The sequence below is a fragment of the Accipiter gentilis genome, chromosome 3 (assembly GCF_929443795.1).
Source record: "Accipiter gentilis chromosome 3, bAccGen1.1, whole genome shotgun sequence".
NCBI classification, from domain to species: Eukaryota; Metazoa; Chordata; class Aves; order Accipitriformes; family Accipitridae; genus Astur; species Astur gentilis.
The window spans coordinates 13,419,206-13,438,865 of NC_064882.1; the positions used below are offsets into that span (position 1 = coordinate 13,419,206).

The window sequence follows — 19,660 nt, forward strand, 5'->3', positions numbered from 1 at the left end:
ATAGAAGCAGATCAGAAATTGCTAAGGAAAAGGTTAAAGATGAAAAAAACTTCATGAGAAGAGAGAGACCAGAGACAGCAAGTAGCATAGCATATCAGTACCCTTGTCTGCTGGCAGCAGCAAACTAGAAAAAGCAGTGCCTCTATAAACTTCAGAATGCAGAATCTTGCAGAGAGAACACATAGCTGAGTGTGACAGACATATTAGTAAGAATAGAGTATTAATTATTTGAAATACTCATCTCTACCTTTAGTCACTGACAGCACAGTGCCATTTAAACAGGTTTCTGAAGTAAACCTTTGATTCAGTAAAATATTCAATCAAAACCAGTCTGAAGAACAGCTTTATTTAAACTGTATTTTTATGCTCAGTTCTGTTCAACAATTGGCAAAGGTCAGCATCTCCACTAGGTAGTTTCCCTTCTCCCAAACGGCTTACCATTTTTAATACTGGAAGTTATTCATGTCTGAAATAATGTTCATTGCCATCAACATCCCAGTTTTCATCAGAACCCTGAATTTGTGCTACAACTTGATCTTCTACAAGTTATCTCCCTCGAGTCAAATATTTGTCGGGCTACCCATTGTCTCTCGGGGCACAAAAAGAAGTCCAAGGACCACCTGTGACAGAAACAATGATTCCATTAGTCTGAATTCACAACAGGAGTTTCATTTATTAGATAAAACAATCTTTAATAGAGCATTTAACATTACCATTTTAAAACTAAAAAACAAAACATCATCAAGAACAATCATATTCTGAAAAGGCTGATTAGATCTCCAACCTGATTATCAAAAGATAGTTCCATTCTTATATTTAAAATTTATATTCTAGAAAATGCACTAAGAGAGGAACACTCCCCAACTAGATTCTTATACTGCTCAAACCAAAACCCAGGGCCAGTTTAAAAAGCCTCCAAAACAAAATTCTTATTGATAGATCTCATGCCCCAATTCTGCAATGGCTGTACTATTCAACAAAAATTGGATTTAAAAAAAAAAAAGAGAAAATCATAAGTAGCTGTGTTCCCTACTTCTTCCACTTCTTCCATAAGTAACTTCACTGATCTTACAGATTTTGGTCAGAGATTACTCTTGAGTTTTATTCTTTTGAGCACTCACAGAGCTGTCTTTACAGAAGTGTTTGGACCCAATACAGCTGAGGCAGATTTAGCATACAAACATTGTCTTTTTTCCCCTTTTTCATTGCCATCTCATTCAGAAAAGTAGTTAACACGCATACTTAAGTTTAAGCATGTGTGCAGTCCTACTGAAGCAACTATCTTGCTGCTCTAGGGCCTCTGCAGTATCAAACTTACTTTCTGCCTTCTTCACTAGTAACAAAACCAAGAGTTTTAGCAACAAAAGATTTGGGCCAAGGACATGGGAAACCGGGGAAAAAGTACAAAACCCCAAATGCATCTAACAGAACAGAGGTGGGCAAGAAGGGGGTGAACGTAGCTTTCTGCGCTGATGTGGTAGGTGCTAGTTACCAGCCTGGCACCAGTCCCTGTGTTACCCCAGCTCGTGTCAGGTGTTAGCAGACAGGACAGGCACCCAAGAGTGAGGGCGAGACTGCTGGGGCTCTCTTCTTGCCTGCTGGAGGTTCCCCTCCAACACAGGGATCGGTTTGAGGGGTAGCCAGGGCACCTTTGGACCTCAACACACAAAGCACCCAGGAAAAAGCAACCCACCAGGCTAAGAGAACAGTTGCAAAAGGAAGAGAAAGAAGAGCAAGAGGTGTAAAAGAGAGCTTTCTTCATTAACCTTAAGAATGGTCCAGTCCTGCAACCACTGAGTACCCAAATGCCCCTGTCACCAGAATACAGGTGCACATCAACTGACATTTTAATGTAACAAGTGGTAAACTAATCTCCGTAGTCAAAGACTTAGAACTGCTCTCTCACCTTGTTCTTGATGCATTGTTTTTCTTGGCACGGGCAACAACAAAGGCATAAGGATACTAGCAATCACCGAATTTGTGTGTAATATTACATAAATCACTTGTAATGGTCTCTTCAGTTTTCGGAGTTGCTCTAATCCAATATTGATCAAGTAAAAACTCCACTGGTTGCAAAGTTCTAGTAGTTCTTTAATTCGGCTTCCCTAAGGCTAGTTATTTCACCTTTTCAGGGTGGAACAGTTGAATGACCTTATTTCTGATCTACGAATATTAGCCATGGAAAACAAGACACATTAGGATGATTTACACTAAACTTCTTTTCAAAATGAGCTATTATTCTTTTTAAAATTAATTATTAAAGAAAGCACATCCATTTAAAGTTCAAGCTGCATGAATGTGCTATCAAGATATGGCCACTGAAATCCTTATGCCTTGAATGTTTCCCTTGAACTTTGTTTCAAAGTTAAAAGATCACAGACATCATAAACCAAATTCAGTCTTTACATAGGCTAGCATTAAATCACAGCTGTCCCCATCAGGACTGAATTGGTGTCAGGCACCTGTTAGATTACAAAGCCACCATTTAAAAAAAAAAAAAAAAAAAAAGAACAGACCAGAACTATGAAACTTATTACAAGTCAAGTACATTAAATAAAAGAGGATCCTACCAGTTGCATCATCAGCTTCTGTGTCTAGAAGAGCATCTACTGAAGCCATGCTTGTGACTATGAAGGAGTCTGTAGTATCAGACACTCCTCGCTTGCTGAGACAAACTTCTTTGAGATACTGACTTCTCTGCTTTGATCAGTGTCTTTTACTAACCTTCTCACTGTCAGGAAGGTTACACCACTTGTTGAGAAGGTTTTTCTAGGCCTTCCTACTATTTCCCAATGCACTTTTTTAATCATAAATCCATAGGTTCAATTTGTAGTTATCTTCCAAAAATATTTATATAATAGAGAGTGGGACAGAGAGGCAAGACGTTTTCCCCCACCAAATCCACCTTTTTGGTAAAGTGTTAAATACTCCTTATCTCTGTTAGTCCTCTCTTGCAAAGAGGGAAGAAAGTCTTCAATCAGATACATTTTCTTCAGGAGGCATCTTCTGTTCCTCCCTGACCTTTTTTCCAGTAGAATTTTCATCCTGTGTCCTTTTTCCTCAATATATGTGCCAGCAAAAGACTTATTAATAAATATAGGTTGTTGTAAAATCAGAAGTTTCTTTCTTATTACAGATCTGTAAAAAGTTGTAACTGTCTTTATAATTAGCAAGTTGCAAATTAGTTGTATGTATAAATCAGATCATTTTCAATGTAATCTCTTCCTGATTAATCTGAATTAGTGTAAACAAGACTCAGGAAACTTTCTTCTTCATACTCACAAGTATTAGGCCAGGGTATTCTAAATACTTATGCCTCATCATAAATTTAGTCACCTGAGTAACCCTTTCTTAATTCAATGCCAAGTTTAATAGTGGTGCTCACATAAGTAAAGTTATGCCCAGGCATAGGTTTTTTGCAGGATTAATCAAAAACACTTTGCACACCTTTTTTGAATCTTAATTATGTTCTTTCCAAAGTTTCCTTTTATCCATGTACTAAAAAAAAACATTTACTTTGAAAAAAAAAAGACTTTAAAATTTTGAAAAACTTATTTGTTTTTTTCCTAAAACAGACCAAAAACTATTATTTCCCATCTTGTACAAAGCACCTACTTGTTTCAATTAATCCTTAATTTCAGAGGGTAAACCAGTATCTAGTTCATGTTCCAGTCTAAAATAATTTATGTTCAGAAGAATGCTCTGTTCTCCTAGCTGTAGGAGATAACTGTTGCCAGCAGTTTGCTGCAGTTCTTAACAGCCGCTATGACAGAAAAGGCAAGAACAAGAAATGCAGTAAGAGTGAGCAAGTGAGCACATGTTGGGATTCAAGAGGGATTACGTGAGATCTACAGCAGAGAATATGCGCACGCATAGAGCCCAAGGATTCAGTTACGTTTCCAGAAAACAGGCACCACATTTATTTCAGACTTATTACCAGACATGTCTGTATTGCAGACTCCCCGCAGAAGCACTGAAGTATGTATTTAGTAATTAAGGGGGAGGAGAATCTAACCCTTTCCCCTGGAGCAACCCCAGTAATAAGCCTATCTGGACCCCTTCTCCCCCCACCTGAAAATCTCCCAGGGAAGAGGGGTAGTCTGGACTTCTGGAGTAACTGATTCTCCTAATATATAGTATTGCAGTGTGTAACCCTGCCAGCTCCAGTGAATTAAATTTCTGTCAATGAAAGCGAGAAGAGAACATAGCCTTTAGAATTTACATCAGTGGCAACCAGAGGGAGGGAAAAAAAAAATAATCTGTTAGTCTTCATTTTGATCCTGTGTGTTGGCATTCCGCTACGGCTGAATAAAACTGAAACGTGCAACCCATTTGAATTACCTGACTTAACCTTAAAAAGCTAAGCGTGCCACTGTTTGCCAGAGTCCAGTATTAGCTACCTTCATTAGGCTAGCTTACAGCAAAGCCTGGGCTCAAGTTCCCCCTCGGATGAATTTTAAACCCCTAGCTAATGAACTTAGTGGAGTTATAATAAAGAACCTGGCAGCCAGTTGTGAAAAAAATGAAAGCAGCATCTCGCTCATCACGGAGTGAAATTCTGCTTTCATTAACAACGCAGCTCTCTTCACATGCTCCTGTATTTTTTTCAATGAAAGCTGCATAGGGTTTTGAGTGCACAGATTTGGTACACGTGCGCAGCAGCTGGTCTGACATGATAAAGCAGAATGAATGTGAAGAAGTTCCTGCCCGTCTGACCAATAATCCATGAACTAAGAGGGATTTACTCAATCGACCATCACAGATTCTAGCCTGTCAAAATTCGAGATTTTTTTGTTGTTGTTAAGAACGTGCCTAAATCTGTTTTCTGTCAGATGTTTCCCATTCCCCAAAGACCTAGATAGCAAGTAGGAAGTGAACAAAGAAAATGAAACGACTGTCTTGGTTTGTTTTATTGGTGGTTTGTTGTGTTGTTTTTGGTTTTTTTTTTCTGAATCCTGCAACGTCTATAACTTAGTATTTGCTCGCTTTGAAGCTCCAACCGTAGTATTTATTACGGGAGACATTTCTGTAACTCGGCAAAAATCAATCAGAAGACCAGCATCCAGCATGCGCGGGCACACACCGTATGCCACAGCAGCATCCCCAGTACCACGTCTGAATTCCGCTCTTAAGTGAGGCTTCCTTGCCTTTTTCTTTTTTGCTAGGTGGGAACTGTCGAGAGCTAAAAATAGCACCACCACGATTCGGTGGCGGGCGCTAAAAATACCCTTACCCGCTCGATCGCGGACTCGGTAGGGAAGACGAAGCCCTCAGCATGTGTCACAGCCTATAACCGCTGCCTGGGGACGAAGGCAAGGAGCGCCCGGCCCTGGAGTTGCGCGCCCGGGCAAAGTTTTACCGACAGACGGAGAGACCCCGGCGCTGCGCCCCGCAGCCCCCCCTCCCTGAACGACCCCCCCCCGGGCCTCCCCGCCGCCCCTTACCCGCGTTCCGCAGTTTCTTGTTGCGGTAGACGGAGAGGATGACCAGCAGGTTGCCCAGCAGGTCCACCGCGATGGTGAAGATGAGGATGGCGGCCAAGGTGGAGGTCACCCAGGGCGGGCGGCGCGGGGCCACCTCGGCCGGCGGGTCCCGCGGGAGGACGGAGCTGTTCAGCTCGCTCCCGTTCACTCTCATCCTGCCGCCGCCGCCGCCGCCTCCTCCTCCTCCTCCTCCTCCTCCCGGTGCGGAGCCGGGTGCCGGCGGAGCGGGCGCGCCCGCCAGCGCTGCCTCCCGCCCGGGGCAGGTCGGGGCGGGGGTCGCGGCCGCCCTCCGCCGCGGGGCTGCCCGCCCTTAGGGCGGAGAGGGGCTGACGGGACCGGGCGCCCCTCCCATTGCCGCTCCGGCTAGGAAGTTTCCCCCAAGTGTGCATGTGCCGCGGCGGGACGCTTTTATAGCCTCCCCCGCGCCTCCCGCCCCGCCCCGCCCGCCGCCGCCGCCGCCGCCGCCACCGCTGCCGCCAGGTGACACCGAGCCACCCCCGCGCCGGCACGTGCGCGGCCGGGGGGGTTCCAGCTGCCGCGCGGCGGCGGCGGCGGCGGCGGCGGCGGCGGCGCAGCGCCACAGCTCCCCCCCGCGGCGCCCGCCCGCCCGGCGCGGCGGCGGCCCCCATTCACTCCCGCGCTCCGGCTTTCCCCCATTCATCCGCCCGGCCGGCCGCTCCATTCATCCGCCCGGCCGCTCCATTCAGCGGCGGATCGATGGGTTTGGCCGCCTTGCGGTTTATGCGCTTTGCAGCGCTCGGGGCTATTTTTAGCTCCTCCGGTTAACGCCGTCTCTTGGTTAGGCGCGCGCTGAACTCCCTTCCCCTCCTCCCCCGGCTTTATTTAACATCGCACTCGCACGGTAACGTGAGCGCGGCGAGAACCCACCCCCCCCCCCCCCCCCCCATCGGGGAGCGGGTCGGTGCTGCTATAAAAAGCTCCTCGCGAAGCCGCGCTCGCTGCGGGCGGGGGAAGGGAGGGGGCGTCTGAGGACCCGCGTCCCGGGAGCACCACGTGCCGCCGTTGCACGGGGGGAGACACAGCGCCCCTGCAGCCAGCCCTTCCCCCCCCCCCCCACGCCCCCCTCCCTTTCCTTCCCCCGCCCCCTCGGCGGCGCGGGCGAGCCGCACGGCGCGGCTACGAGCCCGGCGGGGTCCGGCTGCGCCGTTCCCCAAAAAGCAGCGCGGAGGGAACAGGGAGCCATTGCCCAACCGGTTGAGTGAGCGGGGTACCCCCTCGTACGGTGGGTGTTGCGGTAAAAAAAAAAAAAAAATTAAAAAGGCACTTTCTTCTGACTGTTACAACGGCACCGAGTCTTCTCGCTCGACCGGTATAAAGCTGTTTAAAATACCGGAGCGAACTGGGCATAGGAATTCCTCTCCCGTGTCACAGGCTACGGAGGGCAAGTACCACGCTAAGCACGGGGCTGTGAGCGGCGCTGGCGCCCACGGGCGACCCCCGCCATCCCACCCGCAACCCTTATCGGGGTACTGCGCGGCTTGGGGGGGGGGGGGTACCCGAAACCACGGGGGGGGCAAACACCGTTACGAGCAACGGTGGCCACGTTACGTAACGGCGGCGGGTGTGACAACAAAACCAGCGGCCGTGCGGGGACCCCGGCCAAAGCGGCAGCCAGTGCTGGTCCCCCGAGGCGCTGCGGATGGCCGCTTTTTAGGCCACCCCCCCACCCCCAGCGCTGAATCCCCTTTTTCGGGCCCGCCGCCACCTCCGGCGCAGCCGTGCGGGATGGGGCTGCGGGGCAGGACGGGGCGGGGGGCTTCGCCCCCCGCCCCGTCCTGCCCCGCAGCCCCATCCCGCACGGCTGCGCCGGGCTGTAAAAGCGGTGGGTGTCGGGGAAACCTCTCCTCTTCCCCGAGGAGAGCAAAGCCCGCACTAGAGGGGAGGTTGCAGTAGGTTCCTCGTGTGTCCCGTCGTCGCCCCCCCCCCCCCCCGCACCGACCAGCGCGGCGCTGGTGAGCACAGCCTGTCCCGTCCCCCGTGTCCCCCACGCCACCCCCCAAAGGTGATGTTGCAGAGAGGGGAAAACGAGCCTGTGTGTCCTTGTAGGTACGTTACAAACAGGTTGTCGAGCTGTGGAAGAAGAATAAAACTTGGGGGGGGGGGGGACGACACATACGACACCCAGTATCGGGGGCCATCAGGTCAAGGGCAGGCACACGTGGAGAGAGGCAGAACTGCCTGGTCCTCAGTAGACCTCATCGGGTGTTTCACTGGGCAGGGAAGGGCTGCCCAGAGACAGTCGTGAAGTTTCGCAAGGTCAAATATTTTTAACCAGAAGGTAGCGTAGTGATGAGTATCAGCCCAGGATTTTGCTTCAAAGAAAGGGAATCTGGTCCATGAGGGGACTGCTGGCATTTGTCTCGTTGCTGGGATGTTAGTTTGTCTCATTGCGGGGATGTTCAGCCACATGTGTGCAATTTAGACCCGCAGGCGAATGGAGGCGTCACTCGGTCTCACTTTAGTCTTGTGACAAGAGCGTACGCTGGGCACAAGGGCTGCTTGTGCTGGTGAGAGCAACGCTTGGGGAAGGGAATGCTCCCTGAGAAAGGAACCGGAGAGGTCCTATCAGAAAGCCCTGTAAGAGCTGAGGGAGACCCAAGCGCTAACAAGGGCCAAGATACCTTGAGAAGCCTCGTGTTGTTGCTCAGTGGGCCGACTTTGCTTCCTGGAGAGTGGGAACTGAGCATCAGCACGTAGGTCAGGCTCCAGCCAGGACTGCCTTCCCATTCCCCCTGGGCTGGCCTTCTCTCGCCTCGACAGACACAACTCGTCCTAGAAAACATGCTGCTCTTTAAGGTTTTACAGATGTTTACTCACATTTTGGAGAGTTAGAAACATTAATATGCCACCCAAATAAGCAGGCTGTGAAAACTGCAGAGGAGCAGCTCTGGCATGATCAGGCTAGTTCACAACGCTCAGCATTCAGAGTCAGACAGTCTTACAGGCAGTTTGTCTGGTACTGTCTGTTACATTGGCTGGGGCTGGTCTCTCTTTCCTCACATTTTCTACGCTTTTTTTCTACATACGCATTTATAAAGAGTGCATTAAGTTAAATTATGCTTTACGTGAAAGCGGCATAGAAGTGATGAAGGCATGAGAACAAGCAAATCATCAGGGCCAGTCACCCCCTATTATAATCGTTTAAATCAGGATTGACTTCACTGTAATCGGCAAAGTTAGCAGAGATCCGAACTGGCTTTTGGTGAATTTACTTTATTACCTGAAGAAACACAGAACTTGTCTGGTCTGTCTTAGAAGAGCCCTGATCTATCTTTGCTTGAGTTGTGTTGGGAATGTGCCTGTTGCCCCTGTCCTATCTCTGGCTTTGCTTCCTGACTGACCTTGGATTCGTGTTGTAGTCTTGATTTTGGTCCTGTCTCCTGTTGGTCCTATCATGGGCTCTGCGGATGGGTGCTGGGCCTGCCTCATCTCTTTGCCCTCTCTAGGGCTGTTGTCAGCCTTGGCTCCTGGCTTGCCTTCTCTTGTGGAGAAGCTCTTAACTGGTACCCAGCAAGGGGACACCAGATGAAGTGTGGGGAGTTAATGGATCCACACCGTCCATTTGAAAAGATAGGTGGAAATGTAGAAAGCACGAGGAGAAATTAGCAGTTCAGCTGGTTCTCTGATTAAGAGAATGGAGGCTGCCTGGCAGGCGGGGCTGGAATACATGGTGGCCAGTAACAGGACCAAGCACTGAGAGTGCTGGTACAGGTGCCTGGCAGAGAATGGAGTGGGAGGGCAAAAGGCGTAACAGTTGTCTCCATCTGAAGAAGTCTTCATCGGGGTACTGCATGTTTTTCATATATGTCCTGGTTTCAGAGGGGACAGCCGGGGAGGCTGATGATCCAGATAGCATACCTGGGCAGGGGCTGACTTGGACACAAATCTGGGAGGAAGCCCTTGGAGGGCTGCACTGGGACAAGAAAGTAGGTAAGCTGTGGTGCCTGTGGCAGTGTAGCAGCAGCGTCTGATACCCTTTATGTTCTGGTGCCTTTCTCTTCTTCAGAGAAGCCCAGGAGCTGCAGGAAATAAAGAAATGCAGGCTCTGTTCTGCTCAGTCCCAACAGGTGTTTCAGTTGTGAAATGTAGAGACTATCTTAGAGTTGAGGGAGAAAGGGATGAGGTAAACAAAGTGGAAGTGTGTTTCTGTGGTAGGCAGTAGGGGAGAGTAGGAGCAGCTGTACATTTGAATGCTCAGCATTAAATTCTTGGGCACGGATTCTGTCTGGTGCTGTTCTTTGCAGTAAAGCTTATTATTTTGAAACCTTCAGAGTTCCCCCGTTATCCTGAAGAACAGTTACAATGCTGATGGTTCTTGGGCATTCTAGGAAGAAAAGAAACTCATAGCTCCTCTTCACTGTGATGCTCTGAGCGCTTTCACCATTACATTTGCCAGCCTCTTGGGCTGCTCTCCCCGAGCACTGGCACTGTCTTTGCATTGGGTTTGCATGGCAAGGTTTTGGTAGCAGGGGGGCTACAAGGGTGGCTTCTGTGAGAAGCCGCTAGAAGCTTCCCCAATGTCCGACAGAGCTAGTGCCAGCCGGCTCCAAGATGGACCCGCCGCTGGCAAAGGCCGAGCCCATCAGCGACAGTGGTAGTGCCTCTGGGATAACACATTTAAGAAGGGGAAAAAACTGCACAATGGCTACTTCAGCCAGAGAGAGGAGTGAGAATATGTGAGCAAAACCAGGCCTGTGGACACCAAGGTCAGTGGAGCAGGAGGGGGAGGAGATGCTCCAGGCACTGGAGCAGAGGTTCCCCTGCAGCCCGTGGTGAAGACCCTGGTGAGGCAGGCTGTCCCCCTGCAGCCCAGGGAGGTCCGTGGCGGAGCAGATCTCCACCTGCAGCCCGGGGAGGACCCCGCACTGGAGCAAGTGGATGCCTGAAGGAGGCTGTGACCCATGGGAAGCCCATGCTGGAGCAGGCTCCTGGCAGGACCTGTGGCCCTGTGGAGAGAGGAGCCCACGTTGGAGCAGGTTTTCTGGCAGGACTTGTGACCCCGCGGGGGACCCACACTGGAGCAGTCTGTGCCTATAGGACTGCAGCCCGTGGAAGGGACCCACGCTGGAGCAGAGGAAGAGTGAGGAGTCCTGCCCCTGAGGAGGAAGGAGTGGCAGAGATAACGTGTGATGAACTGATCATAACCCCCATTCCCCATCCCCCTGCGCTGCTGGGGGGGGGAAGGGGTAGAGAAATTGGGCATGAAGTTAAGCCTGGGAAGAAGTGAGGGGTGGGGGGAAGGTGTTTTAAGATTTGTTTTTTTTATTTCTCATTATCCTACTCTGATTTGATTGGTATTAAATTGAGTTAATTTTCCCCAAGTCGAGTCTGGTTTGCCTGTGACAGTAATTGGGAACGGTCTCTCCCTGTCCTTATCTCTACCCATGAGCCTTTTGCTATATTTTCTCTCCCCTGTCCAGTTGAGGAGGGGAGTGATAGAATGGCTTTGGTGGGCACCTGGCATCCAGCCATGGTCAACCCACCACAGTCCTTTAGTTCTTCCCACAAACTTGGCTTGACAGCTGATGCTCAGTACACAGCTCTTGCTGATATGCCTATGGGTAAACACGAGGGACAATTCCACTTCATCAACAGTAAAACTGGTGTGGCAATAAGTATGTTCCATCTCATCCCGTGGTGGGAGATACCTGCTCTTCATTACATCTGACAATTGGTTGTAATGCTGCACTGCAAATGAACTTGGCTGTTGTTACTTCTGTCTTTTAGAGGAATGATTTTGAGTGCTGAAAGTTCATCATGTTCTATTTTGTGATCTGCAGCTCTCTTTCCCTGCTGCATCTGTGTGACAAGTCTTTTATTTCAGTGGTTTTTTCTCACTTACAATCTGTGGCATCTTCTACCTACATGTTGTAAGTCCTAAAATAGCTGTGGAAATTGCGTCCTGTCTACGAGTACCTTTTTTGGGCAGGTGATGTAAGAGATTGATGGGAAATACACCAGCCCTTTAGTTTTTTATTCAGCACTGTCTTAGGGCACACTTTTTGTTTTCAGAGAGAGCTGTTACAACAGTTCTTGTGCAGCATGAGCTGCTTCTCGTTTCGGGGTGTCTAAGGTGAGATGCCATCCATGGCTAGGACAGGGAGAAATGCTCTGTAGAAATGGAACTATGTCCTAGGACTCTTCTCTGTATTAATACTCTCTCCTCCTGCAATATGAAATTGCCTGAAAAGGAGGCAATGGTAGCTTCTCACTGTAGAATAGTATATTATCTAATTGTTAAAGCATTCTCCAGGATGATTAGAAAATTATCTTTGAAACTTAGCAAGCAGAAAAGAGATTTAATCTTGGCTCATCTGTGGTTTAGGGTAGGAATGTGCAATGTTGCATATTGTAGCTCACTGTTTTAAGCATGCTACCTCTTAATTTTGATTTTAAAGTTTAATTAGGAGCTAACTTTGAACCTGGGGGAATGGGCGTGGTTAAGGTTCAGGGCTATAAATCCTGGCTGGAAACTGATACTTTCTGAAGTCTGCAGTCTGACACCAAAGCTGCTGAGATAAGTGAGTTAATACTCAGCTTTGTCATCAGTGGCTTCATCGCTGTATTAAATCAGTGCTTCTAGTGGTAGATCACGCTAAGGGGCCTAACTTGTTACATGCAAGTATAGCATGAGGTTGCTTACCTCAAACTGCACCTCTTACTACATGACCTGTTTCCTTGCCCTGTCCATTTCTTTGTCCTGTGATTCTTCAGGATATTGGTCCCTAACAACTGCTTTTGAGAGCTGATTGATGTAGATTGTCCCAAAACGTTAGCAGTCCAGTGATTAACAAGCAAAGCTGCTGCTAGACAAGGCAATCTGCATTACTGCATACTTGTGCACTGAGGGGACAGAAATGTTCTATTATTTGCGACTGCCTTCTGTGTCCTCCAAGTCTGCATTTAAAATGTTAAAAATAAGTATTTCCATGGTGCTGGCATTTTATAGTGTCATGATAATGTGTCACTCTGCTGCCCTGCCTTCTGGGCACAGTTCCAGACACTGCCTGGTACATACCATTTACTTGCATTAACTGTAGAAGTTGAAATACTCCTGCAATTAAATTAAAGTTCTGCCAAAAGCCGGAACACACCTGCACGTTCAGATTGTCAACTTCTTGCAAGGCTGCTGCCTGTTTACATATGCTATTACAGCGCTTTGTTATTTAGCAAACTCTGAATTTTGTGCTGCTTCCAGTCCACCCATTTCTCTAGTGTTCTCACTGTGCTGACCAAATGCAGGCTGCCTACTTAATACTTAAATTTGGTTTTTTCTGTACAGGAGTCATACTTCCTATGACAATGAGGGATCAGCATATTCCTTTAACAGACCATGCAAAATGGTTTAAAACAGAAAGAAAATTCTCTTTCTGATTGTATATTTTTTTATGCTCACCTTTGAATATTCTGCTGTTGTGTGATTTATTTTTTCCTTCTTAGCACCAATTTTAACACCTTTCAATATTCCCTTGTATTGTCTTCTATGACTATTTTCTCAGTCCAAGTGAATGTTTTCTTTGGCTTGCCTTTTGTTTAAATATGGGGAAGACAGGGGACATGTTTTGAATTGAAATCACTGAACTGGAAAGGCACTACAAAAAGAATTGACTGCAGTAAAGCTTCGTGTATTAGAATCCAGCCAGTATGGTCCTTACCAAGTGTAGAAAGGCAGAAAAAGACATACAAGCTCGAAGAATGTGTAGAGAAAGTTAACATGGAAATGAGTGAAATGAATGGGAAGAATTAAGATTGAGAGCCTTTGTCATGAAGCTGGATGAGAATGACCCAGGGGTGGGGTAGGGTAGGGTGCTGAGTGTGGGGGAATGGAATAGGTTAAAATGCTTACAGTGGAAAAACATCCGATTATTGTGTGTAGTCAATATTCTAGTTTTAGGCTGTTAATACGCTACTGAAATCAGCAGAATATAACTTGACTGAAATAGCGATGACACAATTCCATGATGTAATGCTAGGGAGTGCTTGGCAATGTGCCCTTTAAGAAATGTGGAAACGTGCAATTAGAATTGATTGAAAAACACCACGACTTAATCTGATTTGAAATCATCAGAGGCTGTACCAAGTATTGAGTGATTTTGATAATACAAAAGCTCACAAAAAAGGAATCAGTAACATAGTTACTTTTAAATTTTATTCAACAAATATGGGCTGAGCCATTTTCTTCATTTAGAGTATTATCAGTAAGGCAAGGAAGAAATCTTTAAACAGTCTCCTCTGTCTGCGGTGTTTCCAAAAACCTTTTCAGTCTTGAGTCTACAAATAACAACTTCTTGGTTCGGGTTTTGTTTGTTTCTGTTTGCCTCCCCTCCCCCCAATAAACCCACAGTAGGCTCAGATATAGTTTGTAGATGAGAATAAGGCTCATGACGTTGATATACCTTTCCCCCTTTGTCCATGAAAATGACAAAACTTCCACTAAATCATCCAGGTGATATGCCACTATGAGCAGTTTGTAAGGAAAGAATGTATATGAAGAAATGGAGGCTAGAAAGGCCAAATGAGTAATTTTGTTTGAGCTGGCAATTGTGTACTGCTGAATGTTTGCTCAGCTTCTCTCTATATTATTTTTTCTTACTGCCTTCAACAGGTTATATCACACTTTATCTAAGTTATTTGTATTTCCTACTCTTTCTGTTTCACTAATAAACAAAAAATGGAGTTGGTAACAATTTCTCCTGTAACCTGTTAATTCCCTCCTCAATATGATGCACCAGACTTCATCCTTATTAGTAACTCCTCAGGTCATTAAGAGTCATGTGTCAATATAAAACCTAGCAACAGAATAAACCGCAAGGTCAGCAAAGGTTTCTCAATCTTCTCAGGGATCTCAAAGTCAACAAATACGATGTTTTCCTCAGATGACTAAACACGTAACACATCGGAGGTCCCTGAGAAAGGATTTGGCACATTTAATATCGTTCAGTAATCAAAACCCACTTTTCTTTTTCAAGCAAACTAACAGATCTGAGAAATGTTTCCTGTAAGTGGAAAAGATGCAATGCGCCCACGGGATAGAAATCCTGTCTTCTATTACTATTGTACCTGAATGCATACTTCAGAGACAATGATGCATGAGAGGGCAATTCTCCCTTCACAGCAAGAGCTTGACATCTTTTCTGAAACTTCCAATCAGGATACCCAGTGTGATGATGGCTATGTTGAGGTAGTTAATATTTTTCTGGTCACATAAGAAAAGACTGTCTCATTTCCCGTGTGTGTTCAGAAAAAAAGCTGGAGTGGTGACGGGAGGCCATAAGAACTTCCCAAAGTCATGGTCAGCACTACATCAACTCTGTCACGCTTGGCCCAGCCTGTTCCAGGTAACACGAACTGCATCTTGTGATTCCTCATGCATCCTCTTCAGGTTGATTGTATTCATTGAATCCGCGGGTTTATGCATCCTCACGGCAAGATATGTGTGTGGGTGTGTGCTTATCTAACAGGTAACATCTTGCAGCTTTATTTAGTGTTTATGTTGTCTCCCTCCACACATCCCCATTTTCTTGCTGAGAAATCCAGTTTGTTTGCCCAACTTTGCCCCAATCCTCGTGCCTAGCCACAGTTCTCTTCAGTTTTGAACCAGTCTCACCCTGCAATGTAATTTCTGCACTTGCAGTTTTTCATTTCACTTCCAAACTTAAATCCTCAGCCTGGGACGATAAGACAGAGGTATTTATTAACCTGTGATCTCTACTTCTTCAGAGCATGCTGTCTCATGGTAATTACTGCCCTTTTCCAACAAACAGCCTCTAACGTCTGTGCAGAAATGACAAAGAAAAATGAGAAGACAGTAAAACAGAAAAAAATAAATCTGGTGATTAATCAGTCAATAAACACCACTCGCGGCACACACGGTCAGTAAGGGGATACCATTTAAATGTATTAGCTTAGAAGTTTGACATCATTAATCCATGATTAATCCTTGTAAAAATATTTCTGGTTTTACTGAAACTGTTTTGCATTCTAAAACAAAAATAAGAAAGTGACAATATGCAAATCAAAACTGCCTGCAAAGGCAACATGCATGGTAATGAAAGTGTCAAAAGTAATCTGAAAATCTTTGCCCCTTGAGAATTGTAATAGTTGCCATAAAGTGTATTTATTCTTACTAGTTTATTAAAAAAAAGAACGTACCCAGTTAGTCTCTAATCATGAAAATGCTAGAGACTATTCACATGAGTATAATTACTTATACGCACAAGGCTTTCAGGCTAAGTTCTTATAAACTGCTTTATTTAACATAACAATTTATAGTATTTGTTACTCAATGTGTGATACAATACTTAATAATCTGACGTGGTGGAATGATTCTTTTTACAGCTATAAAATTGTTTCAGAGCTCTTGAAAACATGCGTGAACAGTTCCTTCACCCTCTGTGGAAAACCTCAAGTCAAAGTTATAAAAAAACTTAAGGAATTACTTAAATTTAGTGATACACATAGACAACTGTTAATGGATATTTTCTTAACCATTTTTGGCTTTCACAGCACATATTAAACCTTTTGTTTTGTTTCAGCAGGATATGAGGTTTTCTCAAATATAGCATTGCACCCCACTCATGCAGCTTCTTCGCTGTATACTACTATCACACAGAAGAAATATTTAGATTAAAATCTCACATAATCTTTGGGCAATTTACTTCACAACCCACTTCTTTTGTCTCTGTCGAATGTTCAGGATATGTGAATAATAAGTTTGGGCTTTGAAACTAAGATTCTGAAGTTTGCACTACTGTACTCCTGTTACCGGACTCATTACACTTTGCTTGCTCTAACATACTTTAAATACAAACTGTTGAGATTTGATGAACTTTAAGGCAATCTTCTTCATTTTCTCTGTAATGCCAGTCCATTTTTGTAGGTTTTCCCTTCCTGTTTTCTCACATTTAGAAAGATAGCTTTTTCTTTCTACATCTATAGCAAGAGAGAGAGAATTATGTTTGGAAGCTATTATAACCAGAAAAAAGGTTCAGAAAGACAAATCCAGAAAGACATTCTTTCTAATCCCTGACGCGCTCCATTAAAAACCGGAGGAACTGTAAGAGAATGCCTACTGAACTGAGCGAAGCAGAAATCATTCTGTTTTCCTGAGGATCCTTTGGGCATTAAATACAAGTTTCGCACTGATTTCCATTCCATATGGCTAGTGACTTTTTTTAGAATTTTTTTTTTTTTAGATTGAATGATGTGCAAACCAGCAAATCTGGATTTTCTTCTAAATTTCAAAGTTGATTGTGTTCCTGTAGAAGCCACTGACTTCAGAAAAACAAGCCTTCAGAAAATGGATAATCTACTACATGCTACACAGTGGGCACATTGTGCCACAAATAGTGGAGAGCAAATGATCTTATCTGCGTATGTAACACGAAAGTTACAGATCTTTATCACTTGCATTAGTGAGGAGATGGAACAACAACAGTGGAAAATTAAAGTCATTAAGAGTGGTAATATGGAGATGTTAGGAATAATTAAACCCAAATTGAAGAATTAAGGCCTACGTTTTGTTTAGAACTTGATATGCTTCCTCAAACCTAATACTCTTTCATGACTCAGCATTTGATTAATCGTAGTTTGATTGATTTGGTTAACTTGTAGTAAGCCCATTTTCTATGGCAGCACTTCTGCTTTTTTTTTTTTTTAAATTAAGCTTTGCTAATTTTTGCTTATTTGGGGTCCTATTGTATGTAATTGTTTTCAGCTTTTGCCGATTACAATTACTACAAATGAGTATTAAAATTACTTTTCAATTAATGTTTTCAATTAAAATAGCCTTAGTTTCTTGGGAGTAGGAATCTTGGTTTGATACCATTGTAAGAAGGAGTGATAACAGACAGAATGCAATATGGATAATGGACAACTGGCATGTAAATTATGCGGTATCACAGTAGATTCTGGCTAGGCACTATGTCATTGAGGAGAATAAACAGGCTTCTTATGGGAAGGATTGAGAAAATTAGTTCAAGGTACAGACATACACTTAGAAATGTCTAAGTATAAGAAGAAAAGCTATGCTACAGTTAGAATTTAAAAAAAAAAAAAAAAAAAAAAAAAGGTAGTAATAGAAGCAAAAGGACAGGATAAATAAAGAACATTTTGCCCAGGTGGAAGTTCCAGAGGCGAGAGAGATGTATTAGGTGGAAATTCTTTTAGAAGTAGAGGCCCACTTGACAGGTATGTAAGAAGTCCCTTGTTATTGCCTGTGAAGTCACAGATGCACCCTCGAGTAAAAACAATACAGTAAAAATTCAGAGAAAACAACTCCATCAAAGTTGTGATTTTTTTTCAGCAACTAACCTGTGCATAAAGCACCTAACTTTGGGCCAGAAGAGTTCTTTTTTCATCATGGATAATAGGCTCAGGAGAAATGCTAAGAAATTATCTGATGTATTCCATTATCCTGTGACAGAGTCAACCAAATTGATTCCTGACTTGTTTTCTAACTTATTCTTCCATCCGGGGATAGATGCCTCATAGTGTCCACAGGACATTGATTATAATATTCAATTATCCCTATAGCTGTGAAGATTTTCCTAATATATCCTTTGGGTTTGTTTGAATTCAAATGCAGACACTATTCAGAGGGAGTATTGAAAAATCAAGCTATTACATGAGCAGTGAAACCAACTGATTTAACTTTCCAAGATTTGTTTTACTTTCCTGTAAGCTGTTCCCATCTTCCTTTTGTGCCCCATGACACTCCAGGCAAGTAAAAAGCACTGGACTTGTAGCTAACTGGAAGCGACGCATACAACTGTAGGAAAACGAGGTATATTACAGTGAGTTGTGTGTCTTTACCTCTGCTGATGTCTTTCTAGTTTCTGTGTTGCTTAAAACTCATAGAAAGTGCCATTTTAATTGAAATTGGTAAATTAGGTAAGGGAGGTAATATCTGAGAGAGATGTCATGCATAGTGCATAAACCTTATTTCGTAAGGAAATAAAGCTTAAAAATTACCTGGAAGATCAGCTTTTTAATTACAGCATCGTATCGGGATACAAAAAAACCCCTTAGCTCGGGTCTTGTTTTAGCCTAAGACACTCTCCATTGCCCAGGACAAGTCATTTAGTCTCTGCAGACCTTAGTTCTCCATCTGTAAAATGGAGATAATTATACATTCTCTCTTACATTTCTAAATCTTATCTATTTTAACTGTCAACTTCTTAGGATAGGCACAGTCTCTTATTAAATGTTTGAATTGTAGTTAAACTGGAATTCTATCTGACCAGATCCTCTAGGCAATTCTTAAATATAACCAATTACTAATGTGTGTTTGACTGTGACACAAACAAGGTCAAATCAGGACATTTAGTTGAGTTTTTGGCCATTCCTTAACCTTATTTAAAAAAACCCACATACCAACAACAAATAAAACACCATCACCCCATCCCCCCAAAAAAGTGCCCAAGCTAAAAAGCACAATAAAGCTTTGATTCAGTAAAATTTTAGCCTCAGTAATGACTAGTAAAAATTTCAGAATTTTGCCTACACTAGGTGAAAAGTAAGATAACTTCACTATTGCATCTATATCCCATGAGGCACTTTTTCCCCCTCACTCAATCCTAACTTGACCTTACTCCTTGCAGAGAAAGGCCATGCTTTCTCTGAGGACCTGAAGCATGAATTTTAAAAAAGAAAAAAAATATCAAACAAATAAAAACCTAAACAAATCAAAATAAAGACAAACTACTTGTATAGATGATGAGAGAAGTGGTTTTAGTTTACAACAAGAACAGTCATAAGTGATCACAGCTGGTACTGATGGAAACTCAATTGCTGTGTGTATTTTCCTCTCCCATCTCTGTTTGGTCTCAAGAGTCTTTGCATAATTTCTCAAGCTATTTTTTTTTTTTTTTTTTTTTTTTTTTAATACTACACTTAATACTGTGCACCTGTCTAGCAGTAAAAGGTTATGAACTATTTTAATTTTGGATTACTGATGAAGACTGAGCAAAGGAAAAACAAGAGAAAAAACATGCATCTGGAAAATATTAAAGACAGGCTTTAAAACATTGTGCTGAGAATAGCTAATCAGCAAATGAAGGTGTGCAGGCTTTGTGCAATTAGCATTGCTTATAGCAGTGTAAAGATGTACTAACACAGGCTAAAGCCTGTGCTGGCAGCCAGAACACAAGCTCTTG

General features: G+C 44.3%; 2 protein-coding genes across 2 annotated transcripts in view; both read right to left on the bottom strand.

Annotated features, from left to right (window-relative positions):
- LOC126037351 (melatonin receptor type 1A) overlaps nt 1–549 on the bottom strand; it is a 52,247-nt gene extending 51,698 nt beyond the window's left edge. The window contains exon 1 of the mRNA XM_049797658.1: nt 439–549. The gene's annotated coding sequence lies outside the window, so the exon portion shown is untranslated. The remainder of the gene's footprint in view (nt 1–438) is intronic.
- LOC126037357 (melatonin receptor type 1A-like) lies at nt 514–5,661 on the bottom strand. The gene is made up of 2 exons (XM_049797670.1): nt 5,445–5,661; nt 514–620 (listed from the first exon to the last, which is right to left on the bottom strand). Exons 1-2 carry the CDS (start codon nt 5,635–5,637, stop codon nt 577–579), a joined length of 237 nt encoding a protein of 78 aa, XP_049653627.1. The 5' UTR covers nt 5,638–5,661; the 3' UTR covers nt 514–576.
- Nucleotides 5,662–19,660: the final 13,999 nt, after the last annotated feature.

Excerpts from the sequence above, each read along its gene's own strand:
- LOC126037357 (XM_049797670.1), bottom strand. The coding sequence starts at position 5,637 with ATGAGAGTGAACGGGAGCGAGCTGAACAGCTCCGTCCTCCCGCGGGAC. Across the intron at positions 621-5,444 it reads CAAGAAACTGCGGAACGCGG|GTGGTCCTTGGACTTCTTTT; the intron begins GTAAGGGGCGGC and ends TTTCTGTCACAG.